This window comes from Cryptotermes secundus, unplaced genomic scaffold (assembly GCF_002891405.2).
Source record: "Cryptotermes secundus unplaced genomic scaffold, Csec_1.0 scaffold125, whole genome shotgun sequence".
Taxonomy (NCBI): domain Eukaryota; kingdom Metazoa; phylum Arthropoda; class Insecta; order Blattodea; family Kalotermitidae; genus Cryptotermes; species Cryptotermes secundus.
In genome coordinates, this window is record NW_019720162.1 from 138,504 (window position 1) to 164,502 (window position 25,999).

The window sequence follows — 25,999 nt, forward strand, 5'->3', positions numbered from 1 at the left end:
ATCTTTTACGTGCCGTAAATCTACGACACGGGACCCATGGCTTAAAGTCCCTCCCGGATGACTTGTTTCCTGAATTTTTCTGCCCTAAAAATTTCCACGAGTCATGAGGTGGGAACGTTACCCCTAGACTACGGAGGCCGCTTTTCATGTACCGTATTTACGCATGTATAGGTCGCGTGCGTATATAGGCCGCAGCACAATTTTCAGACAGAAATTATAGAAAAAATAATTTTCTTGGAATATTATTTCAGGAGTAGAACACCCTGTATTACTAATTATGAATATACATATTTTTTTAAATGAAGTGTGATTTCGAATTTTTCGAATATAAGCCGCACCCCAGTTTTCCTCTTGAATTTTTGGCAAAAAATGTGCGGCCTATACATGCGTAAATACGGTATTTATATAACATATCAATTTTTAAATATATTTATATAGATATAATTTAAGCAGCCGGTATAACTCAGTCGGTATAGCGACTGTTTACGGGCTGGACAACCAAGGAATTAGAGTCACCACAGCGTCAAGAATTTTATTTTCTCCACTTCGTCCAGATCGGCTGTGAGGCCCACCAAGCCATTTATCCAAAGGGTACCGGGACCTCTTTCCTCGGGGTTAAAACTGCCTATGCGTGAAGCTGACCACTCATCTCCAACTAGTTCCAAGGTTAAGAAAACGTGGATCTATAAATCTATATCCCCATCCGCCTTCATGCCGTAGTGCTTAATTAGTTAAGCACAGGGACAATTTTACATTTTTACTTCACTGATCCAACAGCAGTTTCGACTAGAAATTTATACAACATGTACTGTCCCTCCCCGACTTAGAGAACAATATTTACTGTAAGAAGACTGTCTGTCGAAATGAATTAAGTCGTCAAGATTATTTATGTCTGTAGTTGGAGTTCTAGCCGCTCTGGCTTCCGAGCGCTGACTAGTCGCCTTCAAATCTCCCTCCCTTACCCCTACTTACGCCCCATAATTTTCCAGCCGCCCCCTCCTTCAGCTATATAAAAATTAACTATAAATTCAAACAATGCAGAATTGGAAGTTTCCTTCACATTCCTGCAGAGAGAATGCAACTTCTCTACAAGACTTTGAAGACGACGATCCAAGGAAATTCCAAGACTCCGAGGCTGTACAGTCAGGGGCACGGTAACTGGATACATGAGTTAATAATACCAGAGTAACGGACAATATTGTAGCCCTGCCATAGCTCAGTTATTAACCGGCTTCACACTGCGGCGGCTCGGGTTCGAGTCCGGGTCACACCATGCGGGATTAAGATTGGACAAAGTGGCACTGGGGCAGGATTTCTCAGAGTACTGCAGTTTCCCCTGCCAATCCTCATTCCACCAATTACTCCACAATCACCATCATGATCTGGACCCGGTGCAATAGGTCAATAGTGGCCGCAATACGAAGTGGCCTCAGTCTCACCCCACTAAGAATAATAAAAAAACGGACAATATTTGGTAGTTTGTCCTTGTACTTAAGGAATTAAGCACTACGCCATGAAGGCGTGTGGGGGAGTGGATGTATCGATCCACATTTTCTTGATCTCGGTAGTAGCTGGAGGTGAGTGGTCAGCTTCAAACCCAGGCCCCTGGTACCCATTGGATAGGGGGCTGGGTGGGCCCCAGAACTGGTCTGGACGACATGAAGAACAGAAAATTGTTGACCCTACCGGGACTTGAACTCCGACCCCGGTGTTGTCCAGCCAGTAGAAAATCGCTATACCGACTGAGCTATCCCGGCTCCTGGACGATATAACTCAGTGTGTAGGCTACAGTAAATGGGATAAATGGTTAGGTTTCCGGGTTCAGATCCAAGCAAGGCAGGGTTTATTGTCCTCATAGAGTCCAGGAGGTCATCAAGTATACTATCCCATGCCTCACGGGCTTTCAAGAGGGAGGGGAAATGTATTACTCTGTCCGTCTGGTGGTGATTTCAAAACAAATGGAGCTATACCTCTACTCCCTCATATTTAATTTCATGATGTTTGATTTAGCAAAGGGACAATTTTACACATAAATAACTCATAAAAAATATATTAAGCATTGTAAACACGCAATTAAACTAACGGCGTCTTAAAGAATTTGGTTCCTACCTTACAGAAATTATACTGGTTCTTTAAAAGTACTGCTTACTAGGACTTGACTTGTACATTATTGTACAAGTTTAACGACGTTTCGGAGGAATATACTGCATCCATTTTTAGGGTCGAAGGAAAGCCATATGCAGCTTGCTTCTCATTTATTAGTTGTTTGGTTTCCTGTTCTACCTTAAAGATGGAAGAAACGATATTTCGAAATGTCGATAAACATCTATTAAAATACACGGTGTCACATCCCACAAGATGATACTAATTACAGTCACCGAAATGATAACCTAAAATTTTATGTTGCATCTCCACTACAAAAACCAACCGCTTGCTGCTCCTTTCGAAACCTAAAGGCAAGAGAAAGGTAAAAATGTAAAGCTATCCCTGTAACAGGCCGTGGAGGCTCATAGGGTTGTGAGACGTCGAGGCTCCCACATTTTCTAGACAATCAGCTCACAGATGGCGGTGAGGTTGTCAGCCTTACGCGTTGACCGTCCGCCCCTTACCACCAGGTAGATTCCTGGTATTCATTTCTACTAGAGGCTGAGTCGACCCCAGGACCAGAATGCGGCTGAAATGATTGGATCAATTTAAAAATTCCGATGACTTCGTCGGGAATCAAACCCGCGATCATCCGGCTTGTATCATAGTGCCTCAAACAACTACGCTACAGCGTGCCTTAACCTAAACAAATTCTGTTGCAAAATTCAAAGATATCTAATGGAGAATGACGTGGTATATATGGTTACCTATGTGTAACATATCAGAGGGGTCAACTCTTTCTACCTTCCACTTGGGTAGAGCAGGGTCTATGGCGTATAATGTCGACGCCACAAGGGTGCGTCACCCGTACACGGGAAGCGATGCACTGAAACCTTCCCATGTTCCTTACAACTGCTCCCCCTAACGGTGATTACGATAGGCAAATTCCATTCCAATCGCGCCACGCATGCGCAGGAACACTGCTCTCTACCAAGAAAACTACTTCTAAAGCCATGCTTCATAGAAGCACTCGCAAGATGATTATACAATGAACGCATGATTGGAGGCTGCCTGGCGGTCTGCCTAAACTTTCATGAGATATTTCGAGAAAATTCAGTCCACACTCAACATAGTTGAACACAATCGGTCTTGCAGATACCGGTCAATAAATCTCCCCACTTTTCACTAAGTCGGGGTACGTGATTCGGTATAACGACGGGCTAGGAGCTGGACGGCTTGGGTTCGATTCCCGGTAGTACCGGGCTTTTCTCTTATCCACAGCGACCAGACAGACTCTGACGCACGTCCAATCTCCATTCCAACGGGTACCGGTAGCCCTTTCCGGGGGTTAATGTTGTAGCTTGTAAACGGGTTCAAGTAACTCCACCATAGCCCTGTGAGCCTTAGGGGCGACGAAAAGAAAACCCAGTGTCTGGGGGTATATCTCGGCCACCCTGTTCCTGGGGGATATAAATTCAGGGACCTGGACCTCCAGGTTGGGGCAGTCTCGAATCTGAGGCAGTGAGTACTGCGGGTATCGGACCCGACAATAACTTCGCTGGCGAGGGCCAGCAGCAATTGTAAACGACACGTCCTCTCGTTAGAGAGGACGCCACATATCAACAAACCCACAATTGCCTAACAGTAACAAATATCTGGTGTTGGGCCCCAGATGGGGGCTTGACACCAAGCGAGACTGACAGACTGACCGTCGGTCTCCAACCACTCATCATTTCATCTCTCTTCGACCCAAAAATTCTCTAAGCACTCTGCCCTCAAACACCCTCAGTATATGTTCCTCCCTTAAATTCAGAGACCAAGTTTCACACCCATACAGAACCACAAGCAAAATTGTAGTTTTGTATATTTTAATTTTTATGTTTTTGGACAACAGATGAGAAGGCAAAAGGTTCTGGTCTGAATGGTAGCTAGCATTACCCGAGTTCAGTCTCTTCTTAATAATTAACTCTACTAAAAGGACTATTAAATGTGGGCTAGCTCTTGTGAAACGGGCTAGAAAACCAAAAATAACGGCCGTGGGGATTCGTTGCGCTGACCACGCGACACCCTCTATCCGCTAAATTTGGCACTAACTTCGCCGACAAGCGGCGGTCGCTCGGTCGATATAGTTCGCTTGCGGACTAGAACCACGGAGTTTGTTTTAGCTCTTGTGAAAAGGATAATGAAGCTTCGGTTTATTAAAACACTGAGAATTTCTTGTATACCTACGCGCCCATCGGTTTGCTAAGTTTCGTGTCATGGAGTAAAGTCATACACTCGTCACGTTGAACAGAAAAGGAAAATGCAACAGTAAAATCCAGTCAGCGGGAGGTTTCATCATCTGCTGTATTCTCCCGATGTTCTTTCCACTCCTACATGTAACTGAACGATTTGTCTAGGTCCACGTTTAACGCCATCTCCCACTAATAAAACACAAATGTAGACAATAGTAAACTTTCTTCTTTATACAGCTTGCGACAGTTCACATATCCACATCAAAACATGATTAGTACTCACAGAATAAGCACGATACACTCGTTTTTTTTTCGTGACCTGCGATATAACTTGCGTTTCTGTAACGCGTTTGCTTTCCACGATTCTTTAATATGGTAACCCGGCATTTCTTAATTTCAGAGCTTTCGCCTTGCTGTTACATTATATTTTATTAAATATATGCAATATCTTATGCAATCCGAGTGTGTGTTTGAAATGGATAAAATATGACACAGGAAATAAGATACGGTTGTTACAAATTGTTTTCTAGCTGAAGTAACTTAAGGCTTTTTGAAACTGAAAATAACCTTAACTTTGGACTGCCAATTGAGTTCATTGAAGTAAGCGTGCTCATTAGATATTTGGAGGGAAATATTGTGTTATATAGACTCGTTGCTGGGCAATGACAGCGAAGCAAATAATTATACAAAGGCCGTTACTAGGCAACGGTCTATAAACGGCTACAAAGAAACGGTGTCTTCTGTGCGGTCCATGCCAAAATGTTATAAACAAGACAGTTAGTGAGAGTCGAGTTGAACTGACTTGAGTTGACTCGGTTGGTGAGTGAGATTTAAATAGATAACCGCTGGTGTTCAGTTTTTGTATTCTGTGAGAAACTGGTAACTGAGACCTGAGACACTTCGTGACCCCAGAGAAAGGGGAACGTCCATTGTTGGAGGACGCTACCAAGCAAAGGCTAGTGAAGTCTGTAACAGACTGAGAAGACTTAAGCTTGTGCTGCTGTGAATTGTAGAGTGTGTGAATTAGCGACAGCCGTGTAGTAACTTGTAGTTACTATCTGTAAGTGATCAATTAATGCAGTTACCAATCCAAACCACGTCTGTAAAGTAAAGCTGTATAGTGTAGTAACGCGCTGCATCAAAGTGCGCAATAAACCCAATCATCAATTCAAGGCCCGTCACATTCTACCACGTGACAAATAATTGAGTTTCAGGCTTCTGATACACCCTGAAACACCTTTAGACGATGTACACTCAGGTGATCAGATAGCAGACGTTAAGATTACAAGATTCTTAGCGGAACGGTACCAAACAGGCGCTCAAATATATTTGAGACGTAATACAAAACTTTCTTGTTTCATGTCGTCTTATCTAAAAAGCTGCGACAACTCAGTGGGTATAGTAACTAGTCTACAGTGTATACGATACAGCAATAGGTTTTCGGTTCCCGGCGGGAATAATATATTCTGCACACCGACCAGGCTAATATTTAGCCCCACCCAGTAACTATTCAACATTATCTAATTCTGAGCTCGCATGGCTACATAACGCGGTACTTATTCATATATAGGGATATTTTCATTAGTTTTATCTTCTTATTTAAGTCCGTGTTTCAGATACAAACATCAGCATCAATATTATGGAAAGTTTAACGCAGAAGCGTGACTACATCAGCTGATATGTAGTTCTTGTGTGGAACATTCAATACTGTTTCCGTCACGGAGAATTGTCACAGCAAAATTATGCAGCGCACTTCACGTGCAGTAGCTTTGGGTCAGCGGCCGATCAGGATTGCCAAACGACATTAAATCGCTCACAACACCAAACAAAACAAGCTCCGTGGCTGTAGTCCGCAATCGAACAATACCGACCGAGCGACCGCCACTTGACGGCGAAGTTAGTGCCCACTTCAGCGGAGAGAGGGTGTCACGTGGTTAGCGGAACGGATCATCACGGCCGGTGCCGCTATTTCCTTCAAATAACTCCTCAATTATCCTCACGAGGCTGAGTGGACCCCGTTCCAGACCCACTTCTTCTGAGAAAATCTAATAGAGCCGGAAATTGAAACCGGGACCTCTGGATCTGTAGGCAGAAATTCTGACCAGTGGTCAGAGTAGAGACGAAATAACAGGAATTTCCTTTCATATGTTTAAAAATATCTCCATGTACTGTGCCCTAGTTCAGGAGGTTAGTCTCCGGATTCCCACCGCGGCGGCCCGGGTTCGATCTCAGGCAAATATGTGGTGGAAATAATGCTGGTGTGGTTTCTTCTTCGGTTTATAAACCTTAAGCGAACGTCCTGCAGAAGGAACTGTGTTCACTACAGTCGTTACTGGAAAGTACTTACCACGTGGAGGGCGTCGGTGTCCCTGCGGAGGACATCGTGGGTCGTCGTCGTTCTCTGCCCCGCCGACACCGCCGCTGCTGTGAGCTGGTTGTAATGATGCGCCGCGGCTGCTGCCTGCGCCGTCTGGTGTAGAGAGTTGAGCGTCTGTGAGTAAGGGTCTGTGACAGCGGTCACCGAGTTGAGGTAGTCTAGCTGATGGTGACTCTGAGCCGCGGCTGGTGACGTCGCTTGGTGATGGTGGTGACTTGGCGGTGGGGGTGGGAATGGCGGTGGGAAATATGGCGGCTGGAAGTCGGTGGCGGACACCGAGTGGTGGTGCGATGTGGGGGTCATTCCTCCGGTGTTGCCAGCACCACCGCCGGTGCCGGCGTTGGTGCGATGATGATGATGGTGGTGAGAGGCGGTGCTGAAGGGCGAAGAGCCACCCGTTCCAGCCGACACGGAACCAATCGAGGCGATGGCTCCGTGACCCGTCAACCGGTCCTGCAACAAAGCCATCAATCGTTATTATCCTCTGTCTAATGTTTGGACATGCCTACGTCATCAGTAATGCGTGACACAGGACGTTAATTCATCATTAGAAAGTTGTTAGATTCTACTTTCAACATACTTCCGGTATTCATAAACTGGTGGTAAATTCAGATACACTGGGTCAATAATTTTCTCATAACATGGCATCACGTAGATCCTGGTGTAAATTCTGACAGACTATCTGCATATGCATATATATATATATATGTGTGGTAATATGAAATGACATTAGTATATATTGTGGCATATTTTCTCGAGGCAAGAACTGTGAAGCCAGCTATGGAACGTCTCTGCAAACACGTCCGTTGCTAGACTAGCAACGACAAAGTTACTGGGAAGCGGTGTTTTCTATGGGATCCGTGCTTGCAGCTACGTACTGCAACAATAGAAAAACTGATGCTGATTTTAAAAGTGTAGTCACGAGTTCTTCAAAGGTAAAATTAATCTGATTACAAATCAAAACTCTGTCTATATTTACTACATCACGTGACGATATACGTTTTAACACGCATCTCAAATTTAATTCTAATTATATTATTCTAATATTTTTTAAATATTTAATACATTGTACAATGTAGGAGCATCACATAAACAACATACTCGTACAGTGCATTGCAGATGTGTAAACACTGAAAAATAATAAACATTGTTTAAGAAGTAGTTTAGTCCTCACTTAATCATTATAAGCATAAGTTTAAACTTTTATAAATTTCATATTCTGGAGTACATGGCAGTGGCAAAATTCCATTAGTACAACACATCATCGTGACATGAACACGCATATCTACTGCTTAGCAGCAGCATTCATTACAAATCAAGTTCATGAGTGCAAGAGACTAGATACATGAGAGGCTAAGAGACTGGACACTTAGACTGACACATAACAGAGAAGGTACTTAACTAGACTGGACACATAAGAAACTGGACACTTAACAGACTGGACACTTAAGAGACTGGACACTTAAGAGACTGGACACTTAAGAGACTGGACACTTAACATATTGGATATTTAAGAGACTGGACACTTAACAGATTTGATATTTAAGAGACTGGACACTTAACTGATTGAATGTTTAAGAGACTGAACACATAAGAGCATGGACACTTAACAGATTGGATATTTAAGAGACTGGACACAACTGATTGAATGTTTAAGAGATTGAACACATAAGAGCATGGACACTTAACAGACTGGACATTTAAGAAACTGGACACTTAAAAGATTTGATATTTAAGAGACTGGACACATAAGAGCATGGACACTTAACAGATTGGACATTTAAGAGACTGGACACATAAGAGAATTGATATTTAAGAGACTGGACACTTAACTGAAGGAATGTTTAAGAGACTGGACACATAACAGAATGGACAGTGAACAGATTGCATGTTTAAGAGACTGGACACAACTGATTGAATGTTTAAGAGACTGGACACATAAGAGCATGGACACTTAACAGACTGGACATTTAAGAGACTGGACACATAAGAGAATAGATATTTAAGAGACTGGACACTTAACTGAAGGAATGTTTAAGAGACTGGACACATAACAGAATGGACACTTAACAGATTGCATGTTTAAGAGACTGGACACAACTGATTGAATGTTTAAGAGACTGGACACATAAGAGCATGGACACTTAACAGACTGGACATTTAAGAGACTGGACACATAAGAGAATAGATATTTAAGAGACTGGACACTTAACTGAAGGAATGTTTAAGAGACTGGACACATAAGAGAATGGACACTTAACAGATTGGATATTTAAGAGACTGGACACAACTGATTGAATGTTTAAGAAGCTGGACACGTAAGAGCATGGATACTTAACAGACTGGACATCTAAGAGACTGGACACATAAGAGAGACGTTTGCCCACCCAACTGTATAAAACGAAAATGATACTTGAAAGATCTGAATCAGTGATGATTTGTACTGAAGACATCGCGCCCACAGAAGTAAGAGCAATTCTCATGGATAATTTCTGACAGGCCGAGAGACCTATAGAAAAGCTAGTGTAGCACTCATTAAGAATTCAGGAAGAGGTCTCCTCGTTTGTTACCTCAGCTTTCGTAATATTAACTTTCCATGTTCTTTCCCTTAACCCTGTCCAGTCCTGCCTTTTCCTGAGTGATGCGTCGAGACGCAAGTTTAGAACCATCTCCCACGAAAAAAGAGTACAAATAGTCAAGCGTGTTAACGACAGAAAAATCATTGCGGTGGTAAAATGAAACTATGTAATTTCACAGCTATTATCTCATCTTTATTTTACTTGTTATATATAGAAGGAAATAAATATCATATTTCAGCATCCTGTCGCAATTATGTATCACTTCTACACATTCACTTCCATCTTAATTAGAATTGCATTTAAGGACATGAACGTCTACTGGTGAAAGGAATAAAATTTTTCTTCTATTTCGTTTGCTTCCGAGAATCTTAGACATATAAAATTCACTCTGTACGGGATAGCGCAGTCGGTATAGCGACTGGCTATGGCCTGGACAAACAAAGGAGGCGTCTGAGTTCGAGCCCCGATAAGGTCAAGAATTTTCTTTTCTCTACAGCGTCCAGACCGTCTCTGGGGCTCACACAGTCTCCTATCCAATGCATACTAGAGGCATTTTCTTGAGGGTAAAATGACCAGGGCATTAAACTGACCAGTCAACTCCAACTAGTGCCGAGATCAAGAAAAAGTGGATTTATACAGCCACTCCCCCACACGTCTTCATGGTGTAGTGCTTAATTAGTTAAGCACAGAAACAACTTCGTATTTTATAGTAGTAAGCGCACTTATAGCGAAAAGTTCTGCGTGTGAAATTCGAGTCCTTATTTTCCGATTTCATGAGCGATCTTTAATTTTTTACGTTGACCTAAATAAAATTTTTTTTTAAAGTTTGAAACTCCTTAAAATGTATGTTTATGACTAAAACAAAATTGGTTTCATAATTATTTACTGATTAAATATTAGATACTGCTGGTAGTGTTCTTATGCAGGGCACTTTCTCTAATCCGGATTAATTGGGATTGGGAGGTTATTCGGATTAAGCGATAATCCGGATTAGTGGAGCAAAATGTAGCCCTAAAATATACAAAAATTTAAAAGATAAATGGAAATGTAAGTACTGCTGATTAAAATAAATTTAAAAATATTTATTCTGTAGAGCCTTTATTTAAAAATTATAAAAAGACAATACGTTTATTCATTTATAGAAGACTCAGAAGTTGTACTTGTTTCTGAAGGCAATAATGCAAGTTTGATGAATCCGTCAAGTTTTATCTGAACAGACAAGTGACTCATCTTCCTTCCTAAATGTCACATGTCTTTTAAAGTACGTAATCAAGTATGAATAACAATTGTTTTCTTTTTCCATATTTCAATCCGGATTATCCGACGTGCCCACAATATTGACGTATGTTAATTTTATTGCTTAATTTCATGGCCGTTGCTTGTGGTATATCACGGTTTACTGTGACTGCAACAGTTACAACAAAAACAACCGCACACAGAATGAATTGCCCTTTTTCTTGCTTCATTACACCGGCTTTCAGGCGTATGTCACATTAAATCGGTTCCCGATATATTTTGGCCCTTTAGAGAGATCCTAAAAACAAAACTGCGATTATCTCTAAACTATTTCTGAACATCCTGATCACAATTCAGAATTCCATGCAGCAAACTCTTTAAATGAAACTGCGTAAGTGGTACCTCCAAGACAACGGTTTACTCTCTGTGCGAGAAAATATTTGCAATAAATTTGCACCTTCATTTTCTCTTCGCGTTTCAGCTATTTATAATTTCTTGCTGCAGAAGACGAGTGCATATAGGATTTTGATATGAAAAAGAGAAAGAAAAAGTCCACTATGAATAATATTAAATACCGGCTCTGTGGTCTAGTGGTCAGGGTTCGTGGCTACAGATCCAGAGGTTCGCGGTTCAGTTCACGGCGCTACCAGATTCTCTGAGATGTAGTGCATCTAGAACAGGGTCCACTCAGCCTCGTGAGGATAACTGAAGGGCGATTTCAAATGAATAGCGGCTCCGGTCTAGAAAACCGAGATTAAGGGCCGTGAGGATCCGTTGCGCTGATCACGCGACACCCTCTATCCGCAAAAGTTGGCACCAAGTTTGCCTGCAAGCGTTGGTAGCTCGGTCGGTATAGTTCTCTTGAGGTCTATAGGCCACGGAATTTTTTTATGAATAATATTAAAATTGACCTTTGAGAGATAGGATGGAGTGGTATGGACTTGGTTCATCTGGCTCAGCTATGCACCAGTGGCGGACTCTTGTAAACAAGGTAATGAAACTAAGGGATCCGTAAAATATTTGGGAAATTCTTGAATAGCTGAGCGACTAGCAGCTTCTCAAGAAGGAATCAGCTCCATGAGTTAATTAATTAATTTATTTAAAAAATTTCCTCTTACTCTGCCTTCCTGTCTAATATATTTCTTTGTTCTAATTTTTTACCGTGCACGCGGCTCTCTTTGTCTTGACGAGTGTGAGGAAGTCACGTTAGCCCAAAGCTAACTCCCCTTTATCCGTGTCACTTATTTCCCGTTATGTACAAGGACAGAATGAAATTGTATTCGTCCTCCTCCCACCAAAAATAAACAGTCTATGAATCGTGGACAGTGTAATCATTGGTGTAGGGGAACCTTTTGTTGAATCCACCGCTTTAACGTATCAGGATATGTCACATGCGCCGATGAGACAGTGGATGTGGGAAGAGTTAAGTACTTGAGTTTACTCTAAATCTAATTTTCAGTTTCACTGTAGTGTGCAGATCCGTTGCTGAATAACGGTCACGAAACAACGCCCGTCGTTTGAGTAACAGTTCTTTAATAAACCAGGTTACGCAACAGGCCTCTGAGCAAGAGTTCGGTAAACACGTTTCCGTGACAACGGATACGAAATCAATAATACAAGAACGGTGTTTTCTATGTTGTCCGTGCCTAGAATTTATAACCAGGACAATTAGAGCAATGAGTACATTTGAGTTCTTCAAGAGAGGTTCAGAAGAGATGGCCCAATAATTAAGTAATTCAGCTGTGGAGTGTTAAGACAGCGGGGAACGGCGTGACCACAGAAGCTGAAGAATCTCTATTATTAAGATCCGTTACCATGAAACGGCTAATGAAAAAGAGACTGAGTGACAGCATTTTCTCTAGTGATTTGTTAAGTGTGTAGATAAACGACAGCGTTGTGTTTGTAGTTCCAAGACATATGTATATGTGGTCAATGAATCCATTCAAAAATCCAAACACCATCCATGGTCACTCTATCACGTGATAATATGTTATGATACTCATCAACGTGATTGACGCAATTGATCCCACTGCCGTTATTTTTTAATTTCTAGACCGGAGCCGCTATTTCCTTGAAATCGCTCCTCAATTATCCTCACGAGACTGAGTGAACCCCGTTCCAGACCCACTAGTTCTCAGAAAATTTGGTAGCGCCGGGAATCGAAGCCGGGATCTCTGGTTCTGTAAGCAAGAACTCTGACCGCTAGACCAAAGAGGCGGTCGATAATAATAATAATATATTCCCGTAAGAGATCAAGCCCTGATAATATTTATGAATTTCTCACCCATTGGAGAAGAGATATGCAGACAAAACGGGCAGTGCATAGCATCTTTAGAGACCTCAAGAAAGCCTACAATTCAGTTAAGCGAGAATACTATGCAATATTCTTACAGTGTTTGGGGTCCCCATGAAACAAGTTAGGCTAATTAAAACATGTCTATAGGGAGCCTATGGGAAAGTCGGTATATGTAAATATTTGTCTGATGCTTTTCCTCTTCAAAATTTTAACCATCAAGAAAATGCTCAATTCTCTGCCTACTCTTTTCCGTCTTTCCTGGAAGTTACAAATTTCAGTTTTTTTTATCTCTTAATTTATCCAGTTTACTTGTCCTATTATCACAATAGGTTTCGGCCACCCCGGCCATCACCAGATGCGTTAAGATTGTCTTCATGAAACTGCTGTGCTTTATACACGAATTTTATGATTAAATTCTCTAAACTGAAATACAATTTTCTTTCTCGTAGGCGGTGTATTTTGGTGGTTGCAGTTTTTTCTTGTTGAACGTGTTTTATTCTGTTGTGTCTTCTGTGGTTAATCTCCATTTCTTTTCAAGCATACAACATTAGAAACCTCTATACAAACACGCAGGGCTGAAATTGAATGGGACACACGATCTTTTGGTCTATGTTGATAATAATTTATTTGAGAACGTATAAATACCACAAAGGGAAACATAGGAGCTCCGGCAGACGCTACGAAATCACATGGTTCAAACGCAATGGCACAGAAAACCAACTAAAACTCATTGTTAATGTTTCTTCAACTTAATTTCAAAAATGAATCATAACATGGAAACACCTAACAGATCCTTCGAATAAGTGGAAAAGTTACGGTATCTGCTAACGACATTAACAAAAGAAAATACTTTCATGAAGAAAGTAACAGCAGATTAACCACGGGGAATATCTAATATCTTTCAATTCTGAATCTTCTGTCTTCCCATCTATAGGTCACTATGACTCAGTCGGTATTACAGGCAGTACAACGTGAAATGAAAGGGTGCGTGTTGAATACTGTATTGGAAAACGTTTTGACAAGAATTGTGTCATAGCCGAGACATGATCCCTAAATTTTTCTTGGAAGGACGGAGAAACCCCATGAAAAATATGAGTCATGAGAACCGGTGTCCCAGTTGAGATTCCATCCCAGAGTCCTTCGAATAAAAATCTGAGATGGTACTGCTAGGCCCACCCGCTCGGTCAGAATTGTTGTGATGAATGTATCATTTGTGTGTATTCATTTAGTGACTAATGAGTCCGTGTAGAACATTGCTATGTTCTCGGCAGGAAGTCACGGTTAGTGTTCTGTCTGTTAATTCAGAAAGAGGATGTCACTACGTCAGTAGGCTATATTAATGATAATCCCGACAGTATTAGCCGCAATAATACTTGTCGGATACTAAATTATGTTGTGACAAGCACCATCCGCCATCTGGGGTACACGGACCATTCATTAGGAGGATCAGTTATCAGGGAGAAACCTACATATTTGGGCCTCTTAGAAGGAGCTAGTCTCCATCACTGTGTCTACAAACTCATCCTCCAGCCCTTAAGAAAGAAGGAGTACATCCCTCCGAACTGCTGGTAAATTTCTCTCAGTATAGACGGTGTCACAACTTTCAAGAGAGTGACGAAAAGTAAAGATATCCCTGTAACAGGCCGTATAAGCCCATAAGGTTTTCGAGACGTTGAGGCTCCCATATTTTTTAGACAATCGGTTCACAGATGGCGGCGAGATCGTCAGCCTTACTCGCAGGACAGCCGCCCTTTACACACAGGAAGATTCTTGGTACTCATTTCTGTTAGGATTGAGTCGATTCCAGGGCCGTAGTGCGGCTGGAAGGGTGAAGAACTCCTGTGTCTAAGCCCCAAGATACATAAGCATATGCCTATACAGAGCCGTGAAGTGAAACTTTACTCATTTGCATAGAAGTGACTGTCTGGTCCTTTCTACATGTTCTCCCCAGCAGATCCGATGCAGAGGTACAGTGGGTGCAGACTTACGAGTATGGTTCACTGCAGTTGGAAACAAAGTGAACTCATTCGGAATGCAGTTGTGTTTGAGTATTTCCTTTTCTTTTTAATCTCTAGTACACTAGTATGAGCAAATATTTTGAGTGGGGGAAAAAATTGATTCCGAGATCTTGAGGAATTAAATGTTTCGTGCCTCAAGAATTTCCCCCATCATATTACCTTGACGATTGAAAGCATTTTAATCATATTCGATATTCAACGGATTTTACACGATAGGTCGGTATCAAGTGCGTATCAAAGTTCTAGCTCTCAAAAAGTGGGAGCGTCCACAAACAAAACAAAAATACTCTGTAGCCTGTAGTCCGCAAGCGAACTATAATGACCGAACGACCGCCACTTGTCGGCGAAGTTAGTGTCAACTTTAGCGGATAGAGGGTGACACGTGGTCAGAACAACTGATCCCCACTGCCGTTAATCTCGGTTTTCTAGACCGGAGCCGCTATTTCTTTGAAATAGATCCTCAATTATCCTCACGAGGCTGGGTGGGAGCGTTCACATGACCCCCCAAATGATAGCAATTATCTAATTGTTCCCAAGATTATATTAAATTTCAGTAAATTATGGTGACCATCTCCACAAATAAAACTCGATACAACTCGTAACTGATAGACTTTAATTCATATTGGAAACCCCAAATACTAACTGGCTTCGGTGGCTGCTATATTTCAACTGACTCGTTAGGCATTACAGTCTCTCTTATTAACCCTCAGTCGGACAGCGGGAAAGGCACCTCGTTTTCCTGTTGCGTAAACGCCGTGTTTAGAGAGGCGTTGCTGGGGAACGCTGCCGAGAGTTGTTTGTTGCTGCGTAGCAACCAACGCACTTCGGCTCGGCTCGGCTCGGCTCGGCACGGCACGGCGCGGAGAAACACAGCTTTCCTTACTGTTGCTAACATCGCTTCCACTGTTGCGCAACCCGACAACCGACCGTTTATCCAGAGTCTGTCTTCGTGGTAACTCGTTTCACCTCCCGTTACCCAGTAACGGTTAGACATGTCACAATACATTGTATCTTCAGGAATGTTACTTTATTCGCACTGGGGGCCGGTTTCCACGAATATGGCTTGAATGATTTGCATAAAAATATATTTATATACAGCTGCAATTGACCCAAGAAATATTTTGTAAGCATTAGAACAACAAATATCTCACAATCCTGCAGTGACAAACTAACATTGTTTTAAAATTACCGTTATCATAGGCTAAAATTTCAGTTTTTTGCGCAATATTTTGTTCTTAGTTAATAGAATGTTATGCAAGGTTTTAAACAAAATATTGTTCATGTTTGAGCAACAAAGTAGATTGTGTTGAATTTTAAATCTTCTGCCTTTTACGCATGAAACTTGACCAGGTTGTCGGGATTCAGTGAATACAATAGTGAATGTTCGGCTTCCACAAAAGGCTGGAACTTTTGTATATACTGAGGCTTCAAAAATTCTCATGGCACAACCCCTTCATATTGTTTTCGAGCCGTTACTCTCTTTCCTCCTGCATACTTCCACATATACCCCACCATTCTCTTACCCGTTCCATGCATAGATTTTACTAGAGAGAAGAGCTCTATGGTTACTGCATTCCTGTAAATTAACATAACATTCTACGCTAATTAGTTTCTGTCACTGACTAACTCCATGAAGCTGAGTCCTTCTTGACAAGCCGTCAGTAGCTCAACTTCTCAAGAAACTCCCAAACTTTTATGGAACCAAGTTTCATTATCGTGTTCACAAGAACCAGTCATTGGTCCCTATCGTGAGACAGATTAATCCAGTCAATATTGCTCCATCATATTTCTGTAAGACCCATTTTAATATTATCCTCCTATCTATATCTAATTTCTCCTAGTGTTTTTTTCCTTTTTGACTTTCCAACCAAAATTCCATATAAATTCTTTCTCGTCACAATGATTTCTACATACCCTGCCCATTTCATCCTCCTTGACTTGATCACTCTAATTACACCTGGCAATAAGTACAAGTTATGAAGCTCTTCATTATGCAGTTTTCTCCAACGTCGCGTTATTATCTCTCTTCGGTCTAAATATTATCCTCAGCCCCCTATTCTCAAACACCCCAGTCTATGTTCTTCCTTTAATGTCAGAGACCAAGTTTCACACCCATACACAAACACAGGCATAAGTACTCTGCATTTAAATGAACCAGTTCATACTGATTCTCAGCATATGACAAGACTTCCTTCATCACAACGGAAGAAGCGTCCCTGTCTGGTGATTGCAGAGGGCTCTTTTGCATGAGGTAAAAGAAGCCAGGGCGTGAAGATGACATCCAGTGCGGATGTTAAGAATTCGCACATATATAAATCTACTCTACGGCCTTGGGGTTTCGTTGCGCTGACCATGCGACGCCCTCTATCCGCTAAAGTTGGCACTAACTTCGCCGACAAGCGGCGGTCGCTCGGTTGGTATAGTTCGCTTGTGGACTAAAACCACGGAGTAAGTAAATAATAACTCCACTCCTGCAAAACAGAAGAGCCACGTGAATAGTTTACAATGTGAAGACACAGCATGGGCACAATACGTATTACACCACAGCGGCGCCCGTACCTATGGCTAGATGACAGTGCGCCTGCGCAAGGGGGCACTCCTCAAGCCGTGTCTCATCGAAACGCTGCTCATGCCTGTCAGCACCACTTATGCTGTCTCCTGTAGGTGGGGTCGCAAGGTTTGTAATCCTCACAATACATACACACAGTAAAAGGCCGATTTTCCGCAATAATTAGTGATAATGGCGGTTCGGATAATTAGATTAAATCATTATCCAGGAAAACAGAATTATTATAGCACTATTATAATTTACGGCAATATTATAATAACTGATATTAAATAACTTTAAAACGGGTGAGACATGAAAAATTAAAAAGGTAAAAGTTAATAGTTGTCCTTGTGCTTAGCTAACTAAGCAGTACATCATGAGGATATACAGGAGAGTGTATGTATGGATCCAGGTTTTCTTGATGTCGGTACTAGTTGGAGGTGAGTGGTCAGCTTCACGCCTCTGCCGCTTTACCCCCGGGGAAAGATCCCCAAATACCCATTAAATATGAGGCTTAGTGGGTTCCAGAACCGGTCTGGACAACGTGGGGAAGTGAAGATCCTTCCCCCGGGACTCGATTTCCAACCCCTTGGCATTCCTGCCCATATCAGTCGCTATACCGACTGCACTTTCCCGGCTAAAGGCTATGTGGGCCCCAGAGCCGGTCTGGACGACATGGAGTATGAAAATTCTTGCCCTCGCTGGGACTCGAACCCTGACCTCATGGTCGCTATATCGACTGAGTTATCAAGGCTCTTACTTTCAGAAAAATAACGATGTGTCCTCTATATGAGAAAATCTGTGCTGACAACTTCTCTTCTGTGAGCGAGCGCCTGGTATAATTGCAGCGGGCAAGATATTAGCCAGTCTATATCTCTCTCTCATTATCCTCAGTAATTTATTGCAATTATCAAGAGAAGAGGACGCATCTGTTTTGTGTTCTGCCCCTGCAATTAGCACTTCACTATAAAATTGCGGGTCTAGCTAAGAACCCATGCCCTTCGAGAACCAGTACTGTGACAAATGCGATTGGTTGAGGCCAACTATTACTTTCATATTACCTTGTCTACACGTCACCATGATAAAATTTATTATATGTTCTTCCATTTAAATAGTTGCTCTTTGAGAGAGTACATGAAACGAAAGCATAATCGAGAAAGAATATTTTATCTCGAAAACTACTAATCGGATATCAGAAAACTAGGAACCGCGGAGCATAGGCACTATACAAGCCGGAAAGTCATAGGTTCGATTCCCGATGTAGTTATTGGATTCTTCAATCAACCTAATACTTCCAGCCGCACTATGGCCCTGAGGTCGACTCAGCCTGTAACAGGATTACCGGGAATCTTTTCTGGAGGTAAAAAAGGGGGGCCGGTGCGTAAGGCTGACAACCTCACAGCCATCTGTGAAAGGACTGTTGGCAAATATGGGAGCCTCGACGTCTCACAACCTTATGGATTTCCACGGCCTGTTACAGGGATAGATTAACTTTATTTGTTTTGCCACTGAGTATGCAAAATATTTAGACAGTCAATTAAATTTTGGCTTTAGTCGATCCATTGTAACTCCTGGTTTACTTACGTATCCGACTGAAATTAATATTTTGCTGCAACGACTCACAGTAAAATAAAATAATCATCATTATTATAGCTCCACAGCCCTTGGCTGCTTTTTTCAGTTTATTATTCCTATACACAATCGGTAACCGCCTCTGTGATCTAGTGGTCACAGTTCCTGGCTACAGATCCAGAGGTCCGTGTTCGATTCCCGGCGCTACCAGATTTTTTTTTTGAGAAGTAGTGGGTCTGGAACGGAGTTCAATCGGCATTGTGATGATAATTGAGGAGCTATTTCAAGCAAATAGCGGCTCCGGTCTAGAAAACCAAAATTAACGGCCGCGGGGATTCGTTGAGCTGACCACGCGACACCCTCTATCCGCTGAGGTTCTGACTAACTTCGCCGACAAGCGGCGGTCGCTCGGTCGGTATAGTTCGCTTCCGGACTAAAATCTCGGAGTTTGTTTTTTTTTTCTTATACACAATCGGTAGGATTCCTTGGAGAGAGATCAGCCCGTCACAAGGCCTCCACCTACACAAACAACACAAACACAGAATAAAGTCACATAAAATTAACAACGATACCTCACGTTGGATTCGAACCCAAGATCCTAGGGTTCAAGCGAGAGAAGACAGACCGTGCGGCCACTGTGATAGGCAAAATAAAATGATACACTGTACAGAATGTTCAACTGAATGTGTTAACTTTCTTTTGCAGGTGTCTCTGTACTGTGTGTACCTAAGGAAATGCATAAAAACTCAGTCATTCATCTCTAAGTGCTGGAGAAACTCTGACCCTAATTACTTCTCCCTAATTATATAACGTTCTCCTCAATTTCGCACTTCCTGCCTCGTACCTAACAGAGAACATTCGGAGATATTACGACATTTAGTGCGTGCACTTACCAATATGTACGGTAGTCACAGCTGCTAAAGAGATGAACAAGCATTTCAATAATTTGACTGTTACATCTTCCTATTCCATACTACGATTTCGATAAGGAAACCGATTATATCCCGGGACCCTCCTAATTATAAAGGTGGCATGTAGACCCGTTGCTAGGCAACAACCGAGAAAGGAGCAGCTATACAACGGCTTCGTAAACAAGATTGTTTCCACGGCTACAATTACACAGCATTAATGGAAATATGTTTTTATGGCCAGTGCAGAGATATTACAAACAGGACAGTTAGTGAGAGCCAGTCTAGTCACTTGGTTGGTGAGTGAGTGAGTTAGATAAAGGTTGGGGTTCACTCGTTGTGAGCTGTTGTTAGAAGTTGGTAGCTGAGGCCAGGAAGAGTTGGGGAGCCCAGAGGAAAGGGAACGTCCGCCGTTGGAAACCGCTACCAAGCAACGGCTAGTGAAGACGTGACTGTGCACACTACATTGTGTGTCATAGTGTAAAGTAAAATGTAGTCACGCGCTGTGTCAAAAAGTCTAATAAATCCGTCAAAAATCTGAACCCCGTCTAGAGTCACTCATACACGTGTCAATAATAATAATAAGCCTAGTAATAGTTAAAATTATATTAACAATGAATGAAAATCCTTCCCTTCCGAAAGGAGTACGTGAATTAGGGAAACATGTGTGTTGCAAACTGGGATGTACCTTTCTCACTTCCGTGGATACTGGATTCATGTCTGAAAATGCTGTTATAAAACCACGAAATAACAAAGCGCCATAATAACATAGAAAATTATTACTTAATGTAACTTTGCCTAATTTGCATAGCAGAAGATTTGCAAAAAAAGCAAATGCATTTATACGGGAATGGCCGGGTCGGCGAGAGCCTCGTCTGCGAAACGGGTTCATCAGGTGTTAGTAATGATAACCATCCTCACCAAGGATCAGACGTCTTTGTCTTCTCCTCTCAACGACGACGACTACATGGAAGTTGTCTTTACTGTTACCCGTTCGGCCCTACCCTTGCTTCTCAAGCCTGTACTACACAACGCTAACATGTAGAGTGTATTTGTGTGAATGAATATTAAACAATTTTCCCACAACGTCAGTCCAATTAATTTAATATTAGTTTTAACTGAAAGATATAGTTGATTAAGCACCAGACAAATATAGAGACGTATTGAAGGCTGGAAGTGTAGTTCCACTTGTTTGAATGTCTCACTAGATGGACAGGAGTGGACAGCTTTACACTGCGACCACATTAACCCTAAGTTCACATTGCATAAGGCTCTCAGAGCCAGTCGTGATGATGTGGAGAAGAGAAAAATTACTTTTAACTTTCGGGAATCGAACCCCCGACTCTTCGGTCAGCCAGCCCAGAAAATGTTTGCAATATCGAGAGAGCTGATCCGGCTGTTTTTTTTTAAATAAGAAAAAATAGACCTATGTGTCACTCAGTCATATTTGGATTGTAAATTCAATCGGTTTCTGGACGCCGAAATCTCTTCCCTATTGCTCCAGTGAGTAGTTACACTGCAGCACCATGGCCCATACAGCAGGGCAGGCAGAGTTGCTACACGGTGGTAAAATAGCTTCTGTCCTTAAGTAATTAAGCACCACGACATGAAGACTTGTGGGGGAGATCCAGGTATTCATAGCCACGGAATTAGATGGCGATAACCAGTCAGCTTCACGCCCCAGCCGCTTTATCCTCCTCGAAGGAAACACCGTTAACAACACGACACGAGGCAGACTGCTGACGACACTGCGCCATTTCTTTGCAGAATTAAGAACGATCTTTCTTCTGGTTTATTCCATTGTACGATGTTTTGACGGTTCCACACAAATTATACGAAGTACGGCATTGAATTGCAGACCATAAGTTTCCAGCTCAGAGTCTGACAATGTAAAGATTCGAGAGGTTTAATTATTGCTCAATTACGTGTGCTTTCCTTTGACTCTTTTATGTATGAGGATATTTAAACTTCACTGAGAAATTTAAATTTCATATGTACAAAGATAAAATTTTGTTCTTGGTTTTGTATGGGTGTGAAACTTGTTCTCTGATATTAAGGGAGGAACATAGACTAAGGTGTTTGAGAACAGGGTGTTGAGGAGAATTATTTGGACCGAAGAGGGATGAAGTCACGAGAGGTTGGAGAAAACTGCATAATGAGGAGCTTCATGGCTTGTACTTTTCGCCAGGTGTAATTAGAATGATCAAGTCAAAGAGAATGAGATAGGCAGGACATGTAGCACGCATATGTGGAGTAAATGAATACATATAGGATTTTGGTGAGAAAACCAAAAGAAAATGGTCTACTAGGAAGACCAAAATGTAGGTGGAAGGATATTATTGTGACATACTCGTATAGGCTGTTTCTAGGAGACGAACGGGCAAACATGTTACCAATGAGAGACGGATTCCTGGACACCGACTGATTACGGAACACGGTTTACATGGATATGGACACTGAAAATTACACGTATAAACACTAAGGAAAGAAACCGTTCCTCGAGAATTAATACTGTACATGATTTCCGTGACAACACAAGAGAAAAGAGGAATTGTGAGACACGTTGACTTCTATCCAGGCCGCGTGGAGGTGATGAATGGCAGTGCATTAGTGAATTGCAGGGATACAGATCCAGACAGGAGTCAGAGATTCATTCGTAAGAGAATTCAGAAGGTAGCTCAATAATTGAAGAGGTAACCAAATAAAATTCCTTACCAAGCAACGACTAAGCAAGAAGAAGTTGGAGATTTTATTTTATGTTTTGTAGGTACAGTAACTTTTATAGTGTCATAATTATTTGCAGTTACGGCTTGTGAATGTCCAATAAATCTATATCAGAAACAATTATTATTAGTCACGCAACCACCATACATGTGAATATATTGAAATAGATCTTAGAGAGATAGGATGGACTGCATTAATCTAGCTCAGGATAGGGACCAGTGGAGGGCTCTTGTGAACATGGTAATGAACCTTCGGGTTCCATAAAATTTGGGAATTTTTGATTAGCTGAGTGACTGGCGGCTTATCGAGAAGGGCTCAGCTCCGTGGGGTTAGTTAGTTAGGTAACAGAAATGCAAATATCTCACTCTGAGGGAGAGTACGGCCTGGAGTACTTGTGCTTAATCTGTTAATATCCAGACGACATAGTGTCAAGTAAAGAAAAAACATTGACGAATGATGAGAAGGAAAAGATTTGGAAGGAGACGACCGTGACCCAAGAGAGGTATTGCCATTGCATGTGCGAAAAGACTGACCCCCCCCCAGTCGGGACAGCCGGTATCCCGGAAGATATTCGAACTTCCTGAAAACAAGTTTGGGGGGTTACAGCTACGGAAATCAGCCGAAGTTACAAATGTTCATGAAACAAACGATGCAATAAATATTTACAGACAGTATGTACGGGCACTTTCCAAGAGTTCTATATTTTGGGATATAACGACCTGGAGTCCGTTGAAAGACAACAGACGTTTCGGAAGAAACATATCGGCTCTATCTTCAGGATTACAGAATAGTTCAGGCAAGAAACCAGCCAGAAGCAGACAGCGAGCAAAGTTCTCTATCTAGTGATAGACATAGAAAACCTATTATGTCCTTTACGGCTATTTTACTTCCATTTGTGACTCTCCCTTCTTAGTAATGGAGGTTACACATGCAGTAACCACGGTGGTGTGACCGCACCATGAAGACGTAGGGGGGAGTGGAGTTATAACTCCTCGACGTTAGATTGAAGTGAGCGGTTAGTTTCTTGCCCGGGACGTCTTATTATTACTATTATTATTATTATTATTATTATTATTATTGGAGGGGGTGGGTTTCCCCATGCACCGCGACCAGTTGTTGATCCCCCTTTGATATTATACCAGTCTCTATACCCTACCGGTACTGGTGCGTGCTATCAGCCCCGTTGAGCCAACATAGTCGGCCCTCGGTACCTTGATACTTCCCCCATCTACCAGAGGCACTGGAAACTACTTTGGGCGGGAAACTTGTTGCCTAATTTAGCTCAGAGGTCTCCTAGAGACATGAGGTTCTTTTACGTGCCGTAAATCCACGACAAGGGACCCATGGCTTAACGTCCCTCCCGGAGGACTTGTTCCCTGAATTTTTCCGCCCTTTAAAAATTCGACGACCTCCGCCGGGTTTAAACCAGCGTACCTTGAGTCATGAAGTGGGAACGTTACCCCTTGACTACGGAGGCCGCTTTCGGGACGTCTTAATCCAGGGGACAGAACCCTCAGTACCAATTAAATAGAAGGCTGAGTGGGCCCCAGAACCTGTCTGGAATATGTGTGGAGGAGACGACAATATATCTTGTCTCTGCTGGGAGAGTCCCAATTCTTTGGCTGTTTGGCCCGTAGCTATACCAACTGAGCTGTCTACACTCCATCAGTTTTCCTTAAACTGTTATTATTTAAAAGATAAAGGAATTTTCGATTGGTTACGTTCGTGGGGTCCCTGCACGGCTCTCGTTGCGGGTACTGGCCCGGGGTGAGCTCCACAGCGTAGCGTAGATTCCCCTGAGGGACGTCATAATGAACGAAGGTGAAACCTTGGATTAAACTCTCGTTTTTCAGATGAAAGACACAAGTTACGGAGATGGAGTGTGCCACAGCGCATATCTGAGACGCAATAGATTTCCATCATATGCATCACTTGCTTTAATATCAAAATTATACATTTTGCTCACAGTGAATTTGTGTCCCTTTTATTCACAGATTAAAAAAAAATATATCTCTAAACAACATCAACAGGTTGACTTTAATAACAGATAGCTTCCTGCGAGAATGAAGTTAATTATATGGGAGAATTTTAGGCTTCGAAGCTGTGCACATATATTAAAAGCATGAAACCCTAAATTTGTCGAAATACTTGTAGAGTTATTCCATTCTCAAAATACAGGTAGCAAATGCCTCTGAAATTATGGCAAATGTCTGATAGACTACACGATGTCACATTCCAGAAACCCCCCATAACAAATCTCACCCAGGTCCTAAATTATAACTCAGGGTTATTGAGAAATGCTGGAAGATATTATTCTAATGTTGTGACGTCATCTTCAAAACAACCACGTGTCTAGGTTTCATCTCTGAGGGTGCTTCCCCTAACAAGTTAAAAATCCGTTGGCTCTCTCGTGGCTTGCATTCAGATTTAAAATTAAACTTTTTTTTTTAATTCGTCACTGCACTTATATGTTGCGGGTTACTCGGCCATCAACAGGTGCGTTGAAATTGGGGGAGGGGGGTTACTGTGCTTTTCGCGCTACTGCAATCCGTGTTTTCGTGTTCACGGTGTTCTTAATGACGTCAAAGCAGTTCCTACTTCTATGCCACATGTGCTGTCTTTATTTGTATGCCTGTTGCCTATCGAGTGTGTAGTGTGGGTGTTATGAGACAGCGATCGCAGTAGCGCGGAAGGCACAATGCACCTGATGATGGTCGAATAGGCCGAAACATGTAGCGCAGTGACGAATTTTAAAAAGAATTTAATTCTTAAGTCTTGGTATTGTGATATGACGTCCGAAAGCCGGAATAATGAAATGAGAATAGACGTTCTATGCTAGGCAAAGGCTCGGTAAAACACATTCCCGCAGCAACGAATACGCAATGAACGATCGAATAACTTCCGTCCCTAGGCAACGGCACTGTAAAAACGCCTTCTAAACAGCAGAGAGGTTTCTTTTTTTTTTTTACTGGTCCTTGCAGAGTAGTTATAAAAGGAGTTTAGTTGAGAACAGTTAGTCGAGTTTCCACAAGCCAGCTGGTTATGAGCGTGGGAACAGAGGAATTGATTTAAGAATAGTGGTAAGAAAGGAATTAGACTGTGAAACGAAGACTTCATGTATGATTCGAAGTGACAGTGAGACTCTTATAAATCCGTTGCCAGGATACGACTTGTGAAGAATGAGAAACCTAATGTGAGTGTAACGGCGAACTGTAAAGTGTGGAGATTACGGACAGCGCTGCAATGGAGTGTAAAAGATGTCAATAATCCAATTATCAAATCCAAAACCCGTGTATAAGTCACCCCCCCCCTTAAATTGCGAGAATATTGTTGCATGGTGGACCGTAAACAAAACTGTAGAACATATTCGAATACCAACTGCAACAGAATGCTAAGTTACAGCAATACGTATATTGAGAACT

At 42.1% G+C, this 25,999-nt stretch overlaps 1 protein-coding gene across 1 annotated transcript in view; it reads right to left on the reverse strand.

Moving 5' to 3' along the window:
- Nucleotides 1–25,999, reverse strand: part of LOC111867049 (ETS-like protein pointed) — a 142,303-nt gene that overhangs the window by 24,410 nt on the left and 91,894 nt on the right. Inside the window, exon 2 of the mRNA XM_023856523.2 lies at nucleotides 6,667–7,149. Coding sequence (XP_023712291.1) covers nucleotides 6,667–7,149 — 483 coding nt within the window. The remainder of the gene's footprint in view (nucleotides 1–6,666; nucleotides 7,150–25,999) is intronic.